The sequence below is a fragment of the Calonectris borealis genome, chromosome W, assembly GCF_964195595.1.
Source record: "Calonectris borealis chromosome W, bCalBor7.hap1.2, whole genome shotgun sequence".
In the NCBI taxonomy this organism is placed as follows: domain Eukaryota; kingdom Metazoa; phylum Chordata; class Aves; order Procellariiformes; family Procellariidae; genus Calonectris; species Calonectris borealis.
Genome location: NC_134351.1, coordinates 37,967,445 through 37,990,177, shown reverse-complemented (window position 1 = coordinate 37,990,177; position 22,733 = coordinate 37,967,445). Strand labels below are relative to the sequence as shown.

The window sequence follows — 22,733 nt, the reverse complement described above, 5'->3', positions numbered from 1 at the left end:
GGCTCAGGTGGATCTGGACTGGCAACATAAGGGTGAATTATTTATAGCTCGGTGGGCCCATGATGCCTCGGGCCATCAAGGAAGAGATGCAACATATAGATGGGCTCATGATCGAGGGGTGGACTTAACCATGGACGCTATTGCACAGGTTATCCATGAATGTGAAATGTGCGCTGCAATCAAACAAGCCAAGAGAGTAAAGCCTCTTTGGTATGGGGGACGATGGTTGAAATACAAATATGGGGAGGCCTGGCAGATTGATTATATCACACTCCCACAAACCCACCACGGCAAACGCTATGTGCTCACCATGGTGGAAGCAACCACCGGCTGGCTAGAAACATACCCTGTGCCTCATGCCACTGCCCGGAACACCATCCTGGGCCTTGAAAAGCAAGTCCTATGGCGACATGGCACCCCAGAAAGAATTGAGTCAGACAACGGGACTCATTTCCAAAACACCCTCATAGACACCTGGGCCAAAGAGCACGGCATTGAGTGGGTCTATCACATCCCCTACCATGCACCAGCCTCCGGGAAAATCGAACAATACAACGGGCTGCTAAAGACAACACTGAGGGCAATGGGTGGTGGGACATTCAAGCATTGGGATAAACATTTAGCAAAAGCCACCTGGTTAGTCAACGCTAGGGGGTCTGTTAATCGAGCTGGCCCTGCCCAATCCAGACTCTTACGTACTGTAGATGGAGATAAAGTCCCTGTCGTGCACATAAGAAATATGCTGGGGAAGACAGTCTGGGTTACTCCTGCCTCTGGCAAGGGAAAACCCATCCATGGGATTGCTTTTGCTCAAGGACCTGGGTGCACTTGGTGGGTGATGCGAAAGGATGGGCAAGTCCGGTGTGTACCTCAAGGGGATTTGATTTTGGGTGAAAATAGCCAATGAAGTGAATTTTATGATGTCAATTGTTACATGATATTGTATATAATTATTTTTATGGTTGCTATCAATGGTATAGCAGTGAAAATCACCCAGATTAATGAATGAACTAACTCCGATGAAACCGAGCAAAGTGCAACGATGATAGAACTGAACGAGTGCAGCAGTACCGAAATGAGAACTGGCTTCAGGATGCAACAGCCCAACACCACACACCATCCTTCTGGCCCTGAAAGACTGTTATGACAGATGGAGCCCAAAGTTGTGGACTAAAAGAACTCAATGGACATTTATATATATTTATGTATATATATGTATGTATATGTATTACATGTATATATGTATGTATATGTATTATATATGTATATATATAAAAAAGATAGTGGTGATTAATTGAAAGGTATTGAAAAATGTGAGACCTAAGCATAACGTAAATGGTATGGAATAAGGGGTGGATACTGTCCTAGTTTCGGCTGGGATAGGGTTAAATTTCTTCCTAGTGCTGTGTTTTGGATTTAGTACGAGAAGAATGTTGATAACACACTGATGTTTTCAGTTGTTGCTAAGTGCCCTCCTAGTCCAAGGACAGCTCTCGTGCCTACTGACTGAGCTAGGTACACAAGATGGGAGGGAACATAATCAGGACAGCCAGTCCAGCTGGCCAATGGGGTATTCCATACCATGTGACGTCATGCTCAGTATATGAATGGTAGGCGTGATCCAGGAAGTACCGATCGCTACTTGGTTATCGGTCAGCGTGGGTGGTGAGCAATTGCATTGTGCATCACTCATTTTGTATATTCTATCATTATTTATTATCATTATTTTCCCTTTTCTGTTCTATTAAACTGTTTTTATCTCAACCCACGAGTTTTTCTCACTCTTACCCTTCCGATTCTCTCCCCGTCCCACTGGGGGCGGGGGGAGTGAGTGAGCGGCTGCGTGGTATTTGGCTGCCTGCCAGGTTAAACCACGACACTAGTTTTAGTTTTGGGGGATTTTTTAAGGATTTTTTTTTTTAATTTCTCTGTGAAGGACTTACTATGTAGTAAATAGCTGTTAAGTAAAATCATTGTTTTATCCTTTGGCAAAGAAAATTAAGCTGGTGACTAAGTAAACATTAAGGAAAACATTTAGTGAGAAAAGACCATGCATACCAAAGTAGGACACCCTGATACAGATGGCCAACTCATCAGTGTGACATATTCTGTGTTAAATATGGAAAGCTCATTTGTTGTATCTCAGCAAGAGCAGAAAGAGATTTATTTTATCTTCCAAAGATGACTTATAAACCAGACAGATCTGGACTTACTGTCTATGCATGTGAAAATATTGATATGGTGTGCAGCTTCTCTCATTCCTTGCTGCAGCCAAGGGCCTCCCTTGCAGATGCATCAGTGTTGTTTGGAGATTCCTGGACCACGCCAGGGCCACCCTCTTACGCTGCTGGATGTATTCCTATTACCAGTCATCAGCTGGGCTTCTCTGCAAAATTTTTGTTTCTAACTTCCATTTTAATTTGCAACTGGCAATACTTTAGCTGCTAATCCCTTTTTCTCTCTCCTCCCTGGGGAAGCCATTGGAGTCCTGAAGGTCTAATCCTGGCTTCAGTGACATAGCTTATCACTGTGAGCATCAGACCGCCTCTGGGAGCTGCGGGAGGCAGATTTTTGGGAGGCCCAAAAGGTAGGCTGTGTTTTTTAGCTAGCCCTGCAACTACCTGCATCAGCAGGAGAAAGCGATCTGATGGTCATGTGCCACACGTTGCTGTTACTATACTAGCATGAGGCTTTGAGGCGGACAGGTATCAATGTCCTGGCTTGAAGTTATAGTTTCTAACAGTAGATGGATTCAAGAGAAAAGGAAAGCTTCTTCTGCCCTGTTCAAAGCTAACTTTTACAACAATTTAGTACCTTTAAAAAGAAAGATAATAATGCGAAAGTAAGTGGCCATCAGCAAGACAGCAGTTTATATAATTGAACAAGCAATGCAAGCACTCTTTTACACTTTCTTTCCTTTTCCTCCCAGGTATAAAAAAGTATTTTGGGGAACTTTTCTAATGCCAAGTTTTTCGACACTATTTTTGTCAGGCTCACTGGCTCTCTCCTAGTGCTGCTGGGGTAATCCTGGTTACACATACAAATTGGGGGATGAGAGCAGCCCCGTGGAAAGAGATCTGGGGGTTTGGCTTGATGGTAAGTTGAACGTGAGTCAACAGTGTGCCCTGGCAGCCAAAAGGGCCAACCGTGTCCTGGGGTGCATCAAGCACAGCATAGCTAGCCGGTCGAGGGAGGTGATTGTCCCACTCTACGCTGCACTGGTGCGGCCCCACCTCGAGTACTGTGTGCAGTTTTGGGCGGCTCAATAGAAGAGGGACATCAAGCTATTAGAGTGTGTCCAGAGGAGGGCGACCAAGATGGTGAAAGGTCTCGAGGGCAAGACTTATGAGGAGCGGCTGAGGTCACTTGGCTTGTTCAGCTTGGAGAAGAGAAGGCTGAGGGGTGACCTCATTGCAGTCTACAACTTCCTCAAGGGGGGCAGCGGAGGGGGAGGTGCTGATCTCCTCTCTCTGGTGACCAGCGATAGGACACGAGGAAATGGAATGAAGCTGCGTCAGGGGAAGATCGGATTGGACATTAGGAAAAGGTTCTTCACTGAGAGGGTGGTCGGTCACTGGAACAGGCTCCCCAGGGAAGTGGTCACGGCCCCAAGGCTGTCAGAGTTCAAGGAGCCTCTGGACGACGCTCTTAGTCATATGGTTTAGTGTTAGGTAGTCCTGCGAGGAGCAGGGAGTTGGACTTGATGATCCTTATGGGTCCCTTCCAACTCGAGATATTCTGATTCTATGGGCATGCAGAGAAATGTACTCAGCTGCTGGTTCACTCTGGAGTCAGTGAGGCTTTTGTCTAGTGAGTCCCCTGTCCCCATTCTAGGATTCCCTAGGAAAAAAGCCATATAACCTTTCCAGCTATACTGTGTATTTCTGGTGCTGTTTTTTAGCTCTTTTTGGCTTCATGAATGAAGTCCCAAATCCCCTTTCTTCTTCCTCAATCTAGTTTTCAGGGAGAAAAAAAAGCCACTAAAAGGCAAACACATGAGCACGCTGTAGATGTACAAGGCTGATTGTAAAATTATTGCTTTGCTGTGAGTTTTCAGATAGTTCCTGATTACTAGTCAGGTTTCTGTTCTGTTTGAATCCACTGTGATTGCTACAAATACTAGTATTAAAAAACTGGAGACACTCTATAGTCACACACCCTTGTGTCTCATGGTTAGATATTGTACATCTTTACTTAGTCATGTGCAGGTAGTCTTGTGCTTGGTACTAAACAAGTACATAGCAGGAGTTCTTACATATTTATAGATCATTAATGAATACCTAACAATGCAATTGGTACTTATGAAAACGTACTTATTCAACTGGACAGCAACATGTTTTTAAATAACTGGCTAGCCTCAGAGACTATGTTGTGTTTGATGCTCAAATGCTCGTCAATCTATACTATGCAGATAATATGTCCTAAGTGTCCTTTGTCCCAACAATTCAAATTATTACTTTAATTTGAACTAAGAATGTGGTCTGCAGTGTAGATTTCATTCAAAAATTCCATGCAAATCCTCTGTGAAGAGATTTCAGTTTGAATAGCAGCTCTTTAGCATCAAATGTATTAATAATTGTTTGCATGGATGGTAAAGTGATAGCCAGTGAGATCTCTTTAAAAGCCATCACATAGAAATGATCTAGTGATAATATCATTTTACAATAGTTTAGATAAATGGTGTTGCACAGATATAATCCAGTGCAGAATTAACCCAAAGAAAATCAATCCACATTTAGCTAGTTTTAACCCTATGGGAAAATGTTCACAGGACAATATTCTCAAGCTTTCTGCTTTGCAGTCAATGGAAGCACCTGGAATACAGGTCAAAACAGAAAAATGGCAGTGCCTGGAGGAGTGCTCTGTGTGCTGAGTGAGCAGTCTGTGCTGGTTTTGGCTGGGATAGAGTTAATTTTCTTCATAGTAGCTAGTATGGAGCTACGTTTTGGATTTGTGCTGAAAAGAGTGTTGATAATACAGGGATGGTTTCATTACTGCTGAGCAGTGCTTACACAGACTCAAGGCCTTTTCTGCTTCTCACACCACCCCACCAGCGAGTAGGCTGGGGGTGCACAAGACGTTGGGAGGGGACACAACCGGGACAGTTGACCCCAACTGACCAAAGGGATATTCCATACCATATGACGTCATGCTCAGCATATAAAGCTGGGGGAAGAAGAAGGAAGGGGGGGACATTCAGAGTGATGGCGTTTGTCGTCCCAAGTAACCGTTATGCATGATGGAGCCCTGCTTTCCTGGAGATGGCTGAACACCTGCCTGCCCATGGGAAGTAGTGAATGGATTCCTTGTTTTGCTTTGTTTGCATGCGCGGCTTTTGCTTTACCTATTAAACTGTCTTTATCTCAACCCACAAGTTTTCTCACTTTTACCCTTCCGATTCTCTCCCCCAACCCATTGTGGGGGGAGTGAGTGAGCAGCTGTGTGGTGCTTAGTTGCCAGCTGGGGTTAAACCACAACACCAGGTTAATTACATACCTGTCATCTTGATCGTAATCCTCAGCAAAATATCTGAGTGGCTCCTATAGGACTAAATTAATAAAGATTTGAGTATAATTACTACTCAGAAAAGACATTTCCAGAAAACAGATCTTGTAATGCTATTGTGGTATCTCTTCTTCATGCAAATGCTTATTTGATAAAAGTAACAGTGATGTTATATCCTTAAACTTTGGTTTGGCATTTGACCTGGTACAGCAAAACATTTTAATTAAAAAAACCTAGAAAGATAAAACCACCAGAATGTCACATAGTAAGTGGACTGTGAATAATTGGCAGGCCTCAAAACACAGAAGAGGAACAATCCGCAAACACTTGTGTGAGTGATTCAGATCCTCCGGGGATCAGTTTTGTCCATCTGCTATTCTTTTTTATCAGTGATCTTGAAGAAGCTATACTGAATTATCACCAAGTCACATTAGCAGATTATGCAAGAATTGGGGGTGTGGGTGTTGTGGTTTAACCCAGCAGGCAGCCAAACACCACACAGCCGCTCGCTCACTCCCCCCACCCCCAGTGAGATGGGGGAGAGAATTGGGGAAAAAAAAAGTAAAAATTGTGGATTGAGATAAAGACAGTTTAATAGAACAGAAAAGGAAGGGAAAATAATAATAATAATAATAATGGTAGAATATACAAAATGAGTGATGCACAATGCAATTGCTCACCACCCACCGACTGATGCCCAGCCCATCCCCAAGCAGTGATCGCCCCTCCCCGACCAACCTCCATTTTATGTACTGAGCATGATGTCACATGGTATGGAATACCCCGTTGGTCACTTGGGTTAGCTCTCCTGACTATGCTCCCTCCCAGCTTCTTGTGCACCTGGCAGAGCATGGGAAGCTGAAAAGTCCTTGACCAGTGTAAGCACTGCTCAGCAATGGCTAAAACATCAGTGTGTTATCAACATTGTTCTCATACTAAATCCAAAACACAGCACTATACCAGCTACTAGGAAGAAAATTAACTCTATCCCAGCCGAAACCAGGATAGTGGGAAATAACGGAGTGACTTACAAAGTGACTTGGAGCTCTTGGTAAACAGGGTGCACCTAAAAAAAAAAAATTAAAAATATTTATATATTTATATAAATATTTTATGTATATCTTAGATACACATTATATATATATTATTTTTTTAAAAATATATATATATCTCAATATGGCCAAATGCATTATCCTAATTGTGAACTAAAAAGTATAGGCCATCCTGGCATCTTAAGCACCTTTATTCTGCAATAAAATACACTACCTGGAAACATATATGGGATTTAGCCTTGATAAGTAGTTTTGAGTTTTTGGTGTGCCACGCTCAAAAGGACTAAAGGTTTGAAAAGATGCCTCATTGACAGCAGAGCCAAGGGACTCCATTTACTCGGTTTGAAGTCAAGACTGTTGAGAGCTCCATGTGCTCACCCGAGCTTAGTCAATGAGTATATATATATATATATATATGAAAAGATATATTCCTGGTGGGCTGCACTAGCAATCAGGCATGGTCTTGTGGCTAAAAATGAAATCAAGCAGACTTAAGGTTGTAAATAAGGCACTTTTTAAGAAAAAAAAATTAATTTAAGAGAGTGTACTACCCAGCCCCTGGGTTATGCCACGGCGGGCACCGGCCGGCCCCCCTCCCCTCCGCCCGGAGTGTTGGATTAACCGTTCTCCACAGCCCCGAGTAATAGTTGGCAACAGTCAACAACGGCCGGCACCGCCCGCACTCCCTGAGGCCGAGGGGGCCGCGTCCGTGGGGCGCCCCGTCCCCACCTCCTGCCCTGCAGGGAGCTCCTCCCTCCCGCGGCCCTTTCCGGTCCCCACCCCCCCCGCCTGCCGCTGCCACATCCTCCGCTGACATCAGCCCGCGCCGCCATATTGGAGGAGAAGCCGCCCCCACCAGCTTAGCCGCCGTAGGGAGGGGACGCCGGCTTCCACTGCCACTGCCTCCGCTCCTCCTGCCGCGGCCGAGCCCCGCTCCCCATGACTCCCCCCGGCCGGCCGCTGCCCCAGTGCAGATAGGGTGAAGGCAGAAGCGCCTCCCGTCCCTTTTTCTTCCCCCCTCCCGAGCTGTCGCCAAGCTCCTCTCCCTACGGCGGGCCTTTGCCTTCCCGCCGCTTCCAGCCATGACTTCCCTGACCCAGCGCAGCTCCGGCCTGGTGCAGCGCCGGACTGAGGCCTCCCGCAGCGCCGCCGCCGACAAGGAGCGGGGGGTGGGGGGCGGCCCGGAGGATGAAGGCCGCCGGGACGAGCCCGGCGACGACGAGAAGGGCGACTCCAAGGAAACGCGGCTCACACTCATGGAAGAGGTGCTGCTCCTGGGCCTCAAGGACCGTGAGGTGCGGCGGGGCTGGGGCGGGCCGAGGTGAGGGGCGCTGGGCAGGGGGTGGCTAAGGAGTCCCAGTGGTGCTGGGGGGCCCTGGCGAGGGGGTGCCTGAGGTGACACTGGTTATTCGGGGGTTTATGGAGGTCGTTGATGGGGAAGGGGAGCCTAAGTGGCGCTAGGGTGTGGGTGGGATGGGGGCAAGGACGCTGCTGGGTGAGTGTTGTTGTGGGTTTGGGGCAGAGGCGTTGCTGGGGACGGGGACTGTGATGTTGCTAGGGGTAGGGGTGCATGCTGGAACAGGCTTGGGATTTTGGAGGAGGTGGGGAAGGCGCTTGGATGTTAGGCGAGAGGGAACCTGGTGGAGATTTCGGATCGCCCTTTGGATGTAGGGTTCACAGAGGGACTCTAATGTTTGTTGCATCTCAAGGAAGGCAGCATAGGGCTTGGGGGAAGATGGGGACCTGGAGCCTCTGACAGTGTTAGTGGTTGACTTGGAGGCCCTGGTTAGACCTGTGATATTTATACTTCTATACTTACCTGTAGCTCTAATGTGGGAGCCTTGTCTACTCCTATGTATTTTGTCAGATGCAACTATGTGGTACTTATGGGGTTCTAAGGTGCTTTAGGATGCTTAGCAGCCCTTTTTAATAAGACTTTCCAGACTAACGTATGTTAAAAATGTCTTAAACTTCGGGGAGATATGTTTGACAAAAATGGGCCTTGAATAATAAGCGTGTCAAAATGAGGAAATGGCATTATTATGTAATTCTGTGTTTTTACTGAATTTATAGCTTAATTGGGTGTCATGATACTGTGAATAACAGTAATTGAGGAAGGTATACTTCTACCAGTGTGCTGGATTTTTTTGTTTCGTTTGAAAGGGGTAATCAATATAAAAAGCATGCATACTGCAGAGAGTCAGTCCTGTCGGTTTAGTTTGATGTGGTGTATGGTGAAGCATAATATGCCTTTATTTTAGATACGAGTTTATTTTAGATATGAGTTATAATATGAATTTAATTAAGCAACCTGCTTTTTTTTTTTTTTTTTTTTTTTTAGAGATAAGTAAACTAATGAAGCCAGTTCATTGATTTGGATGGAAGTCTCCTAAAACTGTGCGTGTTTGTGAGCACAGAATAACGGGGGGGAAAGCTGCTAAGTTATATGTTTTTTTGACTGTGCGTTGCATCTAAAATAAATTTGTTGGTTGATAATGAATAGGTTAAAGAGTAGTTTTCCTAGTTAACATTTATTTTTTAATGCGTGTGGGTATATCTGTATATATACCTGCCACAGTAACATGTTTTATTTCTCTCTCAGATTGTGTATTTTGGGCCATGTTCTTGTAATCCCATTTTTTTCAGATGGACCTTGCCATGGCATCCTAATAAAGTCAGTAGATATTCAGAGTGTTGTGTTCTTCCATCTGTTGAATCTGAAGACTTGTGCATATGCGCGTTTCTCTTTCTACACACCTGAGTAGTTGCAGGAAAGTAAGTTAGGCGTGACAAGATAGATAGATAGATAGATATCTGGCAGGATTGCTTAGGAGGTCTTGCCTTGAGGAAGGTAGGATAGACTCTGTGATCTTTCAGCCTTCCCCCCCCCCCCCCCCCCCCATGATTGTGTGCTAAATCTTCTGAATTTGTGGGCATTAGGCTGTAAAGATTTCAAGGCAGGGAATGTTCTGTCTGCCTAGAAAGAATATATGGTGCAAGTATTCCTAGTATATCAAAAGTTAATACTTAACATTGGGCCTAAAAATCCAACTTTGCACCGGTGTGCATCAAAATTGTAAATCATCTAACTTTGCTAAGCGCAGCAGTGGCACACACTGCAGATAATCTAATATTTCTTTGTATGGAAAAAGGAAGTAAGTGATTACAGTGGCACAGATATTTATGACTCCCTTGAGACTTTGCAGTTGAGACGTCAGACAAAAAGAATAACGTCATCTCTAGGGTAGGGGGCTTATGTGCACAAACTGCAGCATACACTGTTTCTGAACTTTGTTAGACACGAATCACTAGGGTTTGTATTTTGGTTTTGTGTCTGCTTGTACCCTTCTCTCTTACACTATGTAAACCGCTTTGTCTCCACGGTTTTTCCCCTTTTAAAACTGAAAATAAAACTATAGATTCATTTTCAAAGATGATTTTTTTTGTTGTTGTTGTTCTCTATTGTTCTAATGATAAGTAAGCAAAAGTTAGGTACTTTATGCATCTGGAAATGCTTCTTATAAAGTTTTTACTTCCAATAGAATTGATTTCCTGTGACATTTGTGTGAGATTTTGTCATGACAGCAAGCAGTGAAAAGCAATATAGGGTCTGTAAAGTATAATTGTGAAACTACACGAAGTGCAAGGGAAAGGCAAAGGCAGGTATATGAGCTATAAGCTCAATTGAAAGCCAGTAAATTTAAAGCTGATAATGTCCTTCCTTTTTATTGCAACAGGATAAAATAATTTAGTGTTGAGTTTAAAATAATTAAATAAAATAAAGGAGTCTGAATTGGCCTAAGAACACGTTTCCCTAAAAATAGCTTTTTTTCTCAGAAAAGTCACTGATAACTGCATTGATAACTTAGCTTTGAGGGGTTTTTGGGGTAATTTTATTTCTAATATTAAACACTGGTGAATATGGCTTAACACCATGTAAATTATATAAAAAAAAAAAAAAACCACAACAAAAAAAAAAAAACAAAAAAAACCAAAACACCTCACATGTAAGGAGCTACCATTTATAGTTTTTAAGTGTAGATGGCAGAACCTTTACGCATAGGAGAGAGTTTTTCAGGAAGATTCACAGAGTGATGGATTGAAGAGTTTAGTGTTTCTAGGAGATTGTTAGATATTTATGTGAATCCTGCTTTCAGGATAGTGCAATGATTGTAACAACCACAGCAAAACTTTTGAGTTGTTGCCTGGTTGTTGCTGCAGTATGGGTTCAGTGATGGGAATGTCCAGCTGCCCCAAAACAAACGCAGCATGCCTCAATCCCATTCTTAATGTTTGAACACAATTAACTTCATTTGCACGTGCTTCCTGGACATGGTCTTTTTTTTTTTTCCATTTGGCCTAATTAAAATGTAGTTTATGTATGTGGACTGGTTGCTCTTTTTTCCACCAATGGTTCCTCTTCCATTTGTATCTTCTGTGTATACATAACTATTTCTGTATTCCAAGGTCAAGATAGGTTTTAAGGGGTATGTGCTGAAATACGTGCATGCTTGCATAACATGACAGATGCAGTGTCCTTGGAGGAGCAGGTAATATACTGGAACAAAAGGAGCATCACAAGAACACCTACAACTTATTTGGAAATCCTTCAGAAACATGACTGGGAAAGGGATTCATGTTCATCCATTTAGAATAGAGCAATAGCCTGTTGCTATAGGAATAAAAAATACTTACCAAAATAAAATACTTTGCTGTATTAGGTTAAAAATAGTATTGCAGTAGGATAGGTCAAAGCCACAGCAAAAGGGAGGTTATTCTGTAGAACTACTGAAGCATCTGAGGTCATCACTCCCAAAAGAAGGGAGTGATAAATATTAAGTTAGCTTATTTAAAAATGACAGCTAAGAGATGAGTACAGGCCAGTTTGTTCATTATAGCTCTTCCAGACATCTTGTAACTCAGTCCTATAGAAAACTGAGAGGTTGCTAGGTGGCTGTGCTCTATAACTGTCGCTCTATTTAAGTTTTTTGTACATGTAGGGGTTTTTATGGTTGGGGTGGTTTTTTTTTTTCCTTTTTGGAGTTCTCCCAGTACAAGTTGGGAATCTATTAAAGTACAGCAATGCACACAGCTGCTCCTGTCCTCTATACAATGTGCCACAACTAAACAAATTGAAGCAGCTATAGAGACACAGCGCCTACTTATGTAGTTCAGATAATTATATTTAGTAAGATAAAATACTTATTTGATCTGTAACTAATTCCTTATTTGCTGAAAGAAAACTCACATAAAGTACGCCAAAATAATTGTCACGTACTGCAGTCTGCTGCAACAGTAAATATTTCTGGTTTTATTTATGCTTTCGTTGGTGAAGACTAAAATGTCATTTGTGAGAGTGAAGTAACGTTAAATCACTTCGTTAGGTACAGAAATTCTCTTGGATCTTTGCTACTCATGTTTGGCTTTCAGAAACTTCATTTATTGCTGAAGATTTAGTGTTACAGCATAGCTTTTTGTCCAAATAGTTCATGTGAAGGTCTCCAGCTTATGATACTTCTCGTTGTATTGAAATACGTTATTAGGGAGCCAGTTTGCCTGCTTCAGATGTGCTGTTTTGTGTTGATCAGATTAGTGCTAAAATGTAGTTTCTTTATTCTTCTTACAAATCTGAGTAGCTGGATTTGTTACTGAATTTTATATTTTAATCCTAAAGAGATTTTTCTGAAAGGTGAAATAGGAATTTTGAAAAGATTCAAAATATGGGTGGCATTTTCCCTGATCTTAAGATTTGGCTTTGTGAAATTCATATTATGATGCAGAAGTCTGGGATTTTTTGCCTGTGTAACAAATGATTGAGTTTTGAAAAGTCATCTTCATATCTTTTTAGTATCTTTTTTTTTCCTCTCCCCCCTCCCCCCCCCAAAAAAAAAAAAAGTTTCAGCAACAGCCTGAATGTCAACTCAAAACCTCCCAAGTTTTGCTGGAAAATTTATGAGACAAATGAGTGAAGCGTGAAGAGGCATCTACTGGAAATTCGCATTTCAGTTGAAGAATGATGTATGAATGTGTTGAAACCTTGACAAAGGCGTGCTTTTTCGCAAATCATAGAATCATTTAGGTTGGAAAAGACCCTTAAGATCATCGAGTCCAACCGTTAACCTAACACTGCCAAGTCCACCACTAAACCATGTCCCGAAGCGCCACGTCTACGCGTCTTTTAAATACCTCCAGGGATGGTGACTCAACCACTTCCCTGGGCAAAATGTTCAGGGCCTAATAACAACAAAGTATGTAATGTCTGTGATGAAAAATTCTTTCTTTCATAGTTGCCTACCTTTTTGGTCCTTTTTTTATTTCATGTCCTTTGGTCCTTTTTTTATTTCATGACATAAATTACAGGCTAGCAGAAGATAGGAGGTGTGGGAGGAGGAGCACCCAAATTCTGTGTGCTACAAGATGCAGTAAAGTGCCTCTTTACTGTGCTGCTGAGTAAATCCTGCTTTTGGGCTCTTTGGAGGACGACATGCTGATTTGGAAGCAGCGCTTTGGATACAAGTTGACTTTGTGTTGAAATGGTGTTTATATTTCATGGTTCTGCATGCAGCTAGTGTGGTTATCCCTGCTCTTACAGCATGGCTAATCTGTAATCTACATTACTGATTCATGGATAACTTTGAGTGTAGTGTAGTCCCTTCTCTAATGTCAAGTTGTCTAGTGTAGGACAAAGGCAGAAACATTGTTAAAGCCTTTCTAGTGATACTTCTCAGTTTTTCTAAGTGCTCTTAAAAAACAAAGCTGTAACACTTTTTCCTCTTGTCCTGGTTGTGGCTGGGACAGAGTTAACTTTCTTCCCAGTAGCTTGGGGGGTGTGCTGTGTTTTGGGTTTGGTGTGAGAGGAGCTTGATGGCCTATTGATGCTTCGGTTTCCCCCTGCCCCTGGCCTCCCATGCCCTGCAAAGTGCAGGGGAAGCTGGGAGGGGGGGGGGAGCATAGCTGGGGTGGCTGACCCAGCTGGCCAATGGGGTATTCTACACTGAGCATGATGTCACATGGTATAAAAACCAGAGGTGCGGGGGGGGGGGGGGGGCTCGCCCCCAGTTCGTGACACGCAGTCAGGGAGCAGTTGCATTGTGCATCGCCTGCTTTGTATATTCTGCTATTGTTGTTGTTCTCATTATTATTACTGTTCTACTTCGTTTTATTTCAATTATTAAACTGTTTTTATCTCAACCCGGGAGTTTTCCTACTTGTGCCCTCCCAATTCTCTCCCCCATCCTACCGGAGGGGTGGGGTGAGCGAGCGGATGTGTGGTGTTTAATTGCTGGCTGGGGTTAAATCACGACAGTCCTTTTTGGCGCCCAACATGGGGCACGAAGGGTTGAGATAACAACAGATTAACTAGAGCGTATTAAGGAATTTATATCTGTTAACAGCTGCTGGACACAATATAGATTCATCTGTTCTCGATATTAATTTATCTGACCTGCACCATGCTCTTGTTTTTGCTGTACCTGTTAAAGATTGGTGTTGGTTTTTGTAGTCTGCTGTGCTCTGCAGTGATTAGTGATGTTTTGCCTGGGAGATTTGTTACTAAAACGCTGGCATTGGGGGTTATTTGGTATTTGGGATTTGTACTGAAGCCGTTTCTGTATTTCGGGTACCACATCATGGAGACCATTAGCAATTATACCTCTTCCTCTGAGAGGTTTTTTATGGAGGAAATAGAGAATGGCACCCTCACTACCTTCCTCTATGATGTCGTCTCCTTCGTTAAAATAACTTGCCAGTACCTTGAACATCCCTGGGTAGTTAAGATACATCTATTGGTATCCCTTGGGAATATTGTTTTGGTTTTGTCCAAGGTTAGTAAGCAATTTAAGAATGTCATCCAGAGATCTGCCCCAAGGCTGGATAGTTATGAGTGGCAAGGTGAGTGGGATAGCATGGGCAAATGCCTAGGACGGTGGGCACCCCTAGTGTTCTGGAACTTCACCCCTGAGCAAGTGCAGAATCCTGAAAAATTAGTAGAATATTTGGAGAAAGCACGCTGTCACCCTGGCCAATCTAGGGAGACACAAATCGCTGCAATGTGCTGGGGCCTGGCCCATGCCTACCAAGCCCTGTTCAACGCTATTCAGAACCCTCAAGGGGAAGAAAAGGTCTCTGGATCTGATGACAAAAAACCAGGCCCTGTAGCTACCCCACCCGCCACGGCAGGCACTGCTGCTACCCCACCCGCCACAGCAGGCATGGTGGCTACTCCACCCCGTGCGACAGAGAACCAACCCATGCCGGTATCAGTCGCCCCTATACAAAACAGAAAATGCACAAGGAAATCAGCTCGTTTAGTAAGGGATGAAGATGAACCAGGGCCATCACGAGAACAGGAGGAGGAAGAGCAGAAGCCATAAATGAGATGGTAACCACCCGATCCCTATCCCTGAGTGAGCCGCAAGATATGCGAAAAGACTTCAGTCCTCGTCCAGGCGAGCACATTGTCACCTGGCTGCTCCGATATTGGGATAACGGGGCCAGTAGCCTGGAATTAGAGGGTAGGGAAGCCAAGCAGCTGGGATCCCTTTCTAGGAAAGGGGGCATTGACAAAGCGATTGGACAAGGGGCACAAGTCCTCAGCCTCTGGAGGTGACTGCTGTCAGGCGTGAAGGACAGGTATCCCTTCAAGGAAGATGTTATATGTCACTCAGGCAAGTGGACCACCATGGAGAGAGGTATCCAGTACCTGAGGGAATTAGCCGTGCTGGAGGTGATGTATGATGACCTGAACAATGAGCAGTTATCCAAAGACCCAGATGAAGTCAAATGCACCTGACTCATGTGGTGGCAGTTTGTACGGACCGCACCAGCGTCACATGCCAACTCATTGGCAATAATGACCTGGAAAGATGGAGAGGAATAAACGGTGGATGAATTGGCTGGCCAACTCCGGCAATATGAAGAAAGTCTCTCTTCCTCCCTACGGGCCTGTGTCTCTGCTGTGGAGAAACTGTCTCAGGAGGTCCAGCAACTCAAAGAGGATATGTCCTACTCCCCACCTGCACGGGCCAGTGTCTCAGCCATTAGGAGCAAGCGTTTCTCTCCTCAAGAGAGAGCATATAGAAGGTACATACCCCGGGGCACCCTGTGGTTTTACCTGCGTGACCACGGAGAGGACATGAGGAAGTGGGATGGAAAATCTACCTCGACCCTAGAGGCAGGGATATGTGAGTTGCAAGGAAAAAGAATCACACAAGGGGGTTCTTCCAGGAAAACTGCTGCTCCAGTCTCCAGTGAGCAGTTCCCCAGGCAGAGTAGAAGGGCTGATTCCACTTCCGACCTTAATAAAGGGACTTCTGATCTGTACTTACAAGAAGTGGGTAGCGAATACAATGACCAGGGCTAGAAGGGGCCCTGCCTCCAGCCAGGTGGAGGAAAGGGACAACCGGGTTTACTGGACTGTGTGGATTCGATGGCCTGGCACATCAGATCCACAGGAGTATAAGGCTCTCGTAGACACCGGTGCACAGTGTACCCTGATGCCATCAGGCTATAAAGGGGCGGAACCCATTTGTATTTCTGGAGTGACAGGGGGATCCCAAGACTTAACTGTGTTGGAGGCCGAAGTGAGCCTAACCGGGAAGGAGTGGCAGAAGCACCCCACTGTGACTGGCCCAGAGGCTCCGTGCATCCTTGGCATAGACTACCTCAGGAGAGGGTATTTCAAGGACCCAAAAGGGTACCGGTGGGCTTTTGGTATAGCTGCCCTGGAGACAGAGGAAACTAAACAGCTGTCCACCTTGCCCGGTCTCTCAGAGGACTCTTATGTTGTGGGGTTGTTGAGGGTTGAAGAACAACAGGTACCAATCGCTACCACAACAGTGCATCGACGACAATACCGCACCAACCGAGACTCCCTGATCCCCATCCACGAGCTGATTCGTCGACTGGAGAACCAAGGAGTGATCAGCAAGACTCGCTCACCCTTCAACAGTCCCATATGGCCAGTGCGAAAGTCTAATGGAGAGTGGAGACTAACAGTAGACTACTGTGGCCTGAACGAAGTCACGCCCCCACTGAGTGCTGCCGTGCCGGATATGCTAGAACTCCAGTACGAACTGGAGTCAAAGGAAGCCGAGTGGTACACCACAATGGATATCGCCAATGCGTTCTTCTCCATCCCTTTGGCGGCAGAGTGCAGGCCACAGTTTGCTTTCACTTGGAGGGGTGTCCAGTACACCTGGAACCGACTGCCCCAGGGGTGGAAACACAGCCCTACCATTTGCCATGGACTGATCCACACCGCACTGGAACAGGGTGAGGCTCCAGAACACCTGCAGTACATTGATGACATCATTGTGTGGGGCAACACAGCAGAGGAAGTTTTTGAGAAAGGGGAGAGAATAGTCCAAATCCTTCTGAAGGCCGGTGTTGCCGTAAAACAAAGTAAGGTCAAGGGACCTGCACAGGAGATCCAGTTTTTAGGAATAAAATGGGAAGATGGACATCGTCAGATCCCAATGGATGTGATCAACAAAATAACAGCCATGTCCCCACCAACTAGCAAAAAGGAAACACAAGCTTTCTTAGGCGTTGTGGGCTTTTGGAGAATGCATATTCCAGATTACAGCCTGATTGTAAGCCCCCTCTATCAAGTGACCAGGAAGAAGAACGATTTCAAATGGGGCCCTGAGCAACAACAAGCCTTTGAACAAATTAAACAGGAGATAGTTCATGCAGTAGCCCTTGGGCCAGTCCGGGCAGGACAAGATGTGAAGAATGTGCTCTACACCGCAGCCGGGGAGAATGGCCCTACCTGGAGCCTCTGGCAGAAAGCACCAGGGGAGACTTGAGGTCGACCCTTAGGGTTCAGGAGTCGGGGATACAGAGGATCCGAGGCCCGCTACACTCCAAGTGAGAAGGAGATATTGGCAGCATATGAAGGGATTCGGGCAAGGGAAAACCCATCCGTGGGATTGCTTTTGCTCAAGGACCTGGGTGCACTTGGTGGGTAATGTGAAAGGATGGGGAAGTCCAATGTGTACCTCAAGGGGATTTGATTTTGGGTGAAAATAGCCAATGATTTGAAGTATATAATGTTCATTGCTATATAATACTGTGTATCATCACTTATATGGTTGCTATATGTCATATCAACAGTATTGCAGTAATAATCACCCAGATTAATGAAGAATGAACTCTGATGAAACCGAGCAAAGTGGAACGATGATAGAACCGGACGAGCGCAGCAATAATGGAATCAGAACTGACTTCAGGATGCAACAATCCAGCATCACGCACCATCTCTCTTGCCCTGAAAGATTGTTATGACAGATGGAGCCCAAATTTATGGACTAAATGAACTCAATGGGCATTTTAGAGGGATGGCCCATAGACTAAGGGAATGATATCTGTGTGTATATATCAAAAGGCAGGAAAAGTGGTGGTGATTAATTGGAATGTATTGGAGAATGTGAGACCTGGGCATGACATAGATGGTATAGAATAAGGGCTAGATACTGTCCTGGTTGTGGCTGGGACAGAGTTAACTTTCTTCCCAGTAGCTTGGGGGGGTGTGCTGTGTTTTGGGTTTGGTATGAGAGGAGCGTTGATGGCCCATTGATGCTTTGGTTGTTGCTGGGTGGTGCTTGCACTGGGGACTTTTTTTTTCTGCCCCGCCCCCCCCTCCCCCCTGGCCTCCCATGCCCTGCCAGGTGCAGGGGGAGCTGTGGTGGTGGGTAGTGGTGGGGTGGTGGTGGGGAGCATAGCTAGGGTGGTTGACCCAGCTGGCCAGTGGGGTATTCTATACCATGTGATGTCATGCTCAGTATGAAAACCAGGGGTGCGGGGGTCTTGCCCCCTATTCGTGACACTCGGTCAGCAAGCAGTTGCATTGTGCACTGCCTGCTTTGTATATTCTGCTATTGTTGTTGTTATCATTGTTATTATTACTGTTCTACTTTGTTTTATTTCCATTATTAAACTGTTTCTGTCTCAACCTGCGATTTTTTCTACTTGTGCCTTCCTGATTCTCTCCCCCATCTTACCAAAGGGGTGGGGTGAGCGAGCGGCTGTGTGGTGTTTAATTGCTGGCTGAGGTTAAACCATAAGACCTCTCCTGTAGCAAGCTGTTTTTATTAAAAAATTTGCATGACGTATATCTGAGCCAGTATTGCTGTTAATTGCTAGAAGGGAAGTAATCATGGAACTGAAAACTAACGTTTTATGTTAAAGAACAAGTGGTATTATTTCAGGTGTTCTTTGTTACTAAAGTAGTTCAAGTACTGCAGCGTTTATCTCAATCAGTTAAGCTATGTGTTATGGGCCTTCTTTGCAATGCTAAATTGACCAGGCTAAGTGTTACAGACAGTATATTCAAGAATGACTTTCCTACTCACACAGCAAATAATTACTACAGCACATATTCACTTCTGTGTTGCATTACTGGGGGAATCATAGACTGGTTTCCGTTGGAAGGGACCTCCAAAAGTTATCTAGTCCAACCCGTGCTGCAATGAGCAGGGACATCTTCAACTAGATCAGGTTGCTCAGAGCCCGTTTTCCCCCCCTTTGCTTCCCCCACCTTTGGTTCCCTCCCCCCACCCCCCCCCACCCCGGTTCCCCCCCTGGTTCCTGAACATTATATTTTCAGCTGAGTATGAATGGGTTAGGGTAAGACCACACAGTTCCTTGTCAAAGGAAATTGATTTGGGTCTTGCCAGAGAGTACTGCCACAGAAGCTGAATTTGGGTTTGTGTTTTAATCTGTCTGGCATTGTGCAGTACTCTAGTGTCTGGGAGTATAAGATTTTCTTAGAGGTAATAAATCTATAGTTATTAGACTTATAGATTAATATATGTGTATTGAATGTATATTGAAAAGTAAGAGAATCTCTAGGTCATTAAAGCACATGCGTAATTTGACCATGTCAGCTTTTCTTGTTTGAGACTTATTCACTGTCAGCTGCAGCTCCTGTGCTGTGGTTACGCTCATCTTCAGGTAGATAAAATTACAATAACCTGCATTGGAAAGAAAAGAACAGATCTTTTTGATCCCCTGAAGGTGAAAATGGATCAATTAATATAATAAGATACATGTGGTGAGAGCAGCCTAATTTTACCTTGAGGGTTTAAATAATTTTGGACGTTTCAACCTGTCTTCGATGAATGTCACAATGAAGCTTTTCCTTTTTCTCCTCTTCCATCATTATTTTCTATTGTTTGCATTTTCCCCCAGCTTCTTATGAGTATGTTTAGTTATGCTGGTAAAAAGACTTTTAATTGGTTCTCACTGGAGTTTCAGGTGCTTTATATGTTTACAGTCGAAACCAGGACATAAGGTTACTTGAATAGCTGAATCAGAGCTTTATAGAAATCTGTATAAGGACCTAGTTAAGGAGGAACAAATGCTGGTTGGCTGTACAACAGGATCTAAGGGCTTCAAATTATCAGAATAAATATGCAGTTAGTTCTCCTAGTATTGACCAGCTTTTCTAGTTGTCATTGAGAACTTGGAAAAGTTTGTGGGTTGGGTTTTTTTTGTTGTTTTTTTGTATTTTGTGTTCATTTTTACAAGACCTGTTTGCTTATTTTTATGTTGAGAAGCTTCTTGCTGGAAGAATAAACTTAGGTAAACTTTTTAAAAGTGTACCTTATTTCTAATATAAGAATTTCCTGCTCTGAAAAAGGATGTGGTTGAAGTTTTTAGGATTGACTTGAAAAGTCAGGTATCAGATTTGTTGGACAAATACTGTATAAAATATGCTCAATATTAAATTAAGCATATATAGCATCAATCTTGCTGACTTCCACCCCCTTCAAGAGATTCAGAAATTGTATTAGTTATTCCTTATAGAATGATGGTGTTCCTAAATAAAATATTAGCTTTTAAGAGTTTTTCTTATCTAAAGAATCCATAAACTTATGACAGTAACTCAGTTATTGACTTTGATCTGCCTGAGATATCTGCTTATAGTTAGATTATCACAAAGAAGAGATTTACTTACCTGCTACAATAGCAGGCAATTTTACTTTCTTTCTAATCAGCAATTTTACTTTCAGCTAAAAGGATAGGAACCACAGAATCGTGTTAAGGTGTCAGAAGCTGACGTTCACTTATTCTTCTTTGTCCTCTCCTATCCCTGTCTGCTAGCATCTCCTTTTAATTGTATGACTTGACATGAATATCCAAGAGAACGTAGTGTTTCTGTTGTAGAAGAATACTGATGATAGATGAATTTGGAATTCTGTCGTGGTTTAACCTGGCAGGCAGCCAAATACCACGCAGCCGCTCACTCACTCCCCCCGCCCCCCCAGTGGGACGGGGAGAGAATCGGAAGGGTAAGAGTGAGAAAAACTCCTGGGTAGAGATAAAGACAGTTTAATAGAACAGGGAAAAAAAGGGAAAATAATAATGATAATGATAGAATATACAAAATGAGTGATGCACAATGCAATTGCTCACCACCCGCGCTGACCGATAACCAAGTAGCGATCGGTACTTCCTGGATCACGCCTACCCTTCATATACTGAGCATGACGTCACATGGTATGGAATACCCCATTGGCCAGCTGGGCTGGCTGTCCTGATTACGTTCCCTCTCATCTTGTGTACCTAGCTCAGTCAGTAGGCATAGGAGCTGTCCTTGGACTAGGAGGGCACTTAGCAACAACTGAAAACATCAGTGTGTTATCAACATTCTCCTCATACTAAATCAAAAACACAGCACTAGGGAGAAATTTAACCCTATCCCAGCCGAAACCAGGACAGTATCCACCCCTTATTCCATACCATTTACGTCGTGCTTAGGTCTCACATCTTTTTTTAATACATTTCAATTAACCACCACTATCTTTCTTTATATATACACACACATATATATATATATGCACGCACGATATCATTCCCTCGGTCTATGGACTATCCCTCTAAAATGTCCACTGAGTTCATTTAGTCCATGACTTTGGGCTCCATCTGTCATAACAGTCTTTCAGGGCCGAAGAGATGGTGTGCGGTGTTGGGCCGTTGCATCCTGAAGCCAGTTCTCATGTCGGTACTGCTGCGCTTGTCCAGTTCTATCATCGTTGCGCTTCGCTTGGTTTCATCGGAGTTAGTTCATTCTTCACTAATCTGGGTGATTTTCACTGCTATACCACTCCTATATCATAGAAATAATTATATACAATATCATGTAACAGTTGACATCAAAATTCAGTTCATTGGCTATTTTCACCCAAAATCAAATCCCCTTGAGGTACACACCGGACCTCCCCATCCTTTCGCATCACCCACCAAGTGCACCCAGGTCCTTGAGCAAAAGCAATCCCACGGATGGGTTTTCCCTTGCAAGAGGCAGGAGTAACCCAGACTGTCTTCCCCAGCATATTTCTCATGTGCACGACAGGGACTTTATCTCCATCTACAGTACGTAAGAGTCTTGATTGGGCAGGGCCAGCTCGATTGAAAGATCCCCTGGTATTGACTAACCAGGTGGCCTTTGCTAAATGTGTATCCCAATGCTTGATTGTCCCACCACCCATTGCCCTCAGTGTAGTCTTTAGCAGTCCATTGTATCGTTCGATTTTCCCGGAGGCTGGTGCATGGTAGGGGATGTGATAGACCCACTCAATGCCATGCTCTTTGGCCCAGGTGTCTATGAGGGTGTTTCGGAAATGAGTCCCGTTGTCTGACTCAATTCTTTCTGGGGTGCCATGTTGCCACAGGACTTGCTTTTCAAGGCCCAGGATGGTGTTCCGGGCAGTGGCATGGGGCACAGGGTATGTTTCTAGCCAGCCGGTGGTTGCTTCCACCATGGTGAGCACATAGCGTTTGCCGTGGTGGGTTTTTGGGAGTGTGATATAATCAATCTGCCAGGCCTCCCCATATTTATATTTCAACCATCGTCCTCCATACCAAAGAGGCTTTACTCTCTTGGCTTGTTTGATTGCAGCGCACGTTTCACATTCATGGATAACCTGTGCAATAGCGTCCATGGTTAAGTCCACCCCTCGATCATGAGCCCATCTATATGTTGCATCTCTTCCTTGATGGCCTGAGGTGTCATGGGCCCACCGAGTTATAAATAATTCACCCTTATGTTGCCAGTCCAGATCCACCTGAGCCACTTCAATCTTAGCAGCCTGGTCCACCTGCTGGTTGTTTTGGTGTTCCTCAGTGGCCCGACTCTTGGGCACGTGAGCATCTACGTGACGTACTTTTACA

General features: G+C 44.3%; 1 protein-coding gene across 3 annotated transcripts in view; it reads left to right on the top strand.

The window, feature by feature from the left end:
• Positions 1–7,364: 7,364 nt before the first annotated feature.
• Positions 7,365–22,733, top strand: part of LOC142074679 (Golgi phosphoprotein 3-like) — an 84,631-nt gene continuing 69,262 nt past the window's right edge. The window contains exon 1 of one of the 3 annotated variants that reach the window (XM_075135461.1): positions 7,365–7,852. In XM_075135461.1, coding sequence (XP_074991562.1) covers positions 7,640–7,852 — 213 coding nt within the window. In that variant the 5' untranslated portion in view covers positions 7,365–7,639. Of the gene's footprint in view, positions 7,879–22,733 lie in introns of all 3 variants that reach the window. The other 2 variants (XM_075135458.1, XM_075135459.1) reach the window with 2 other exon arrangements.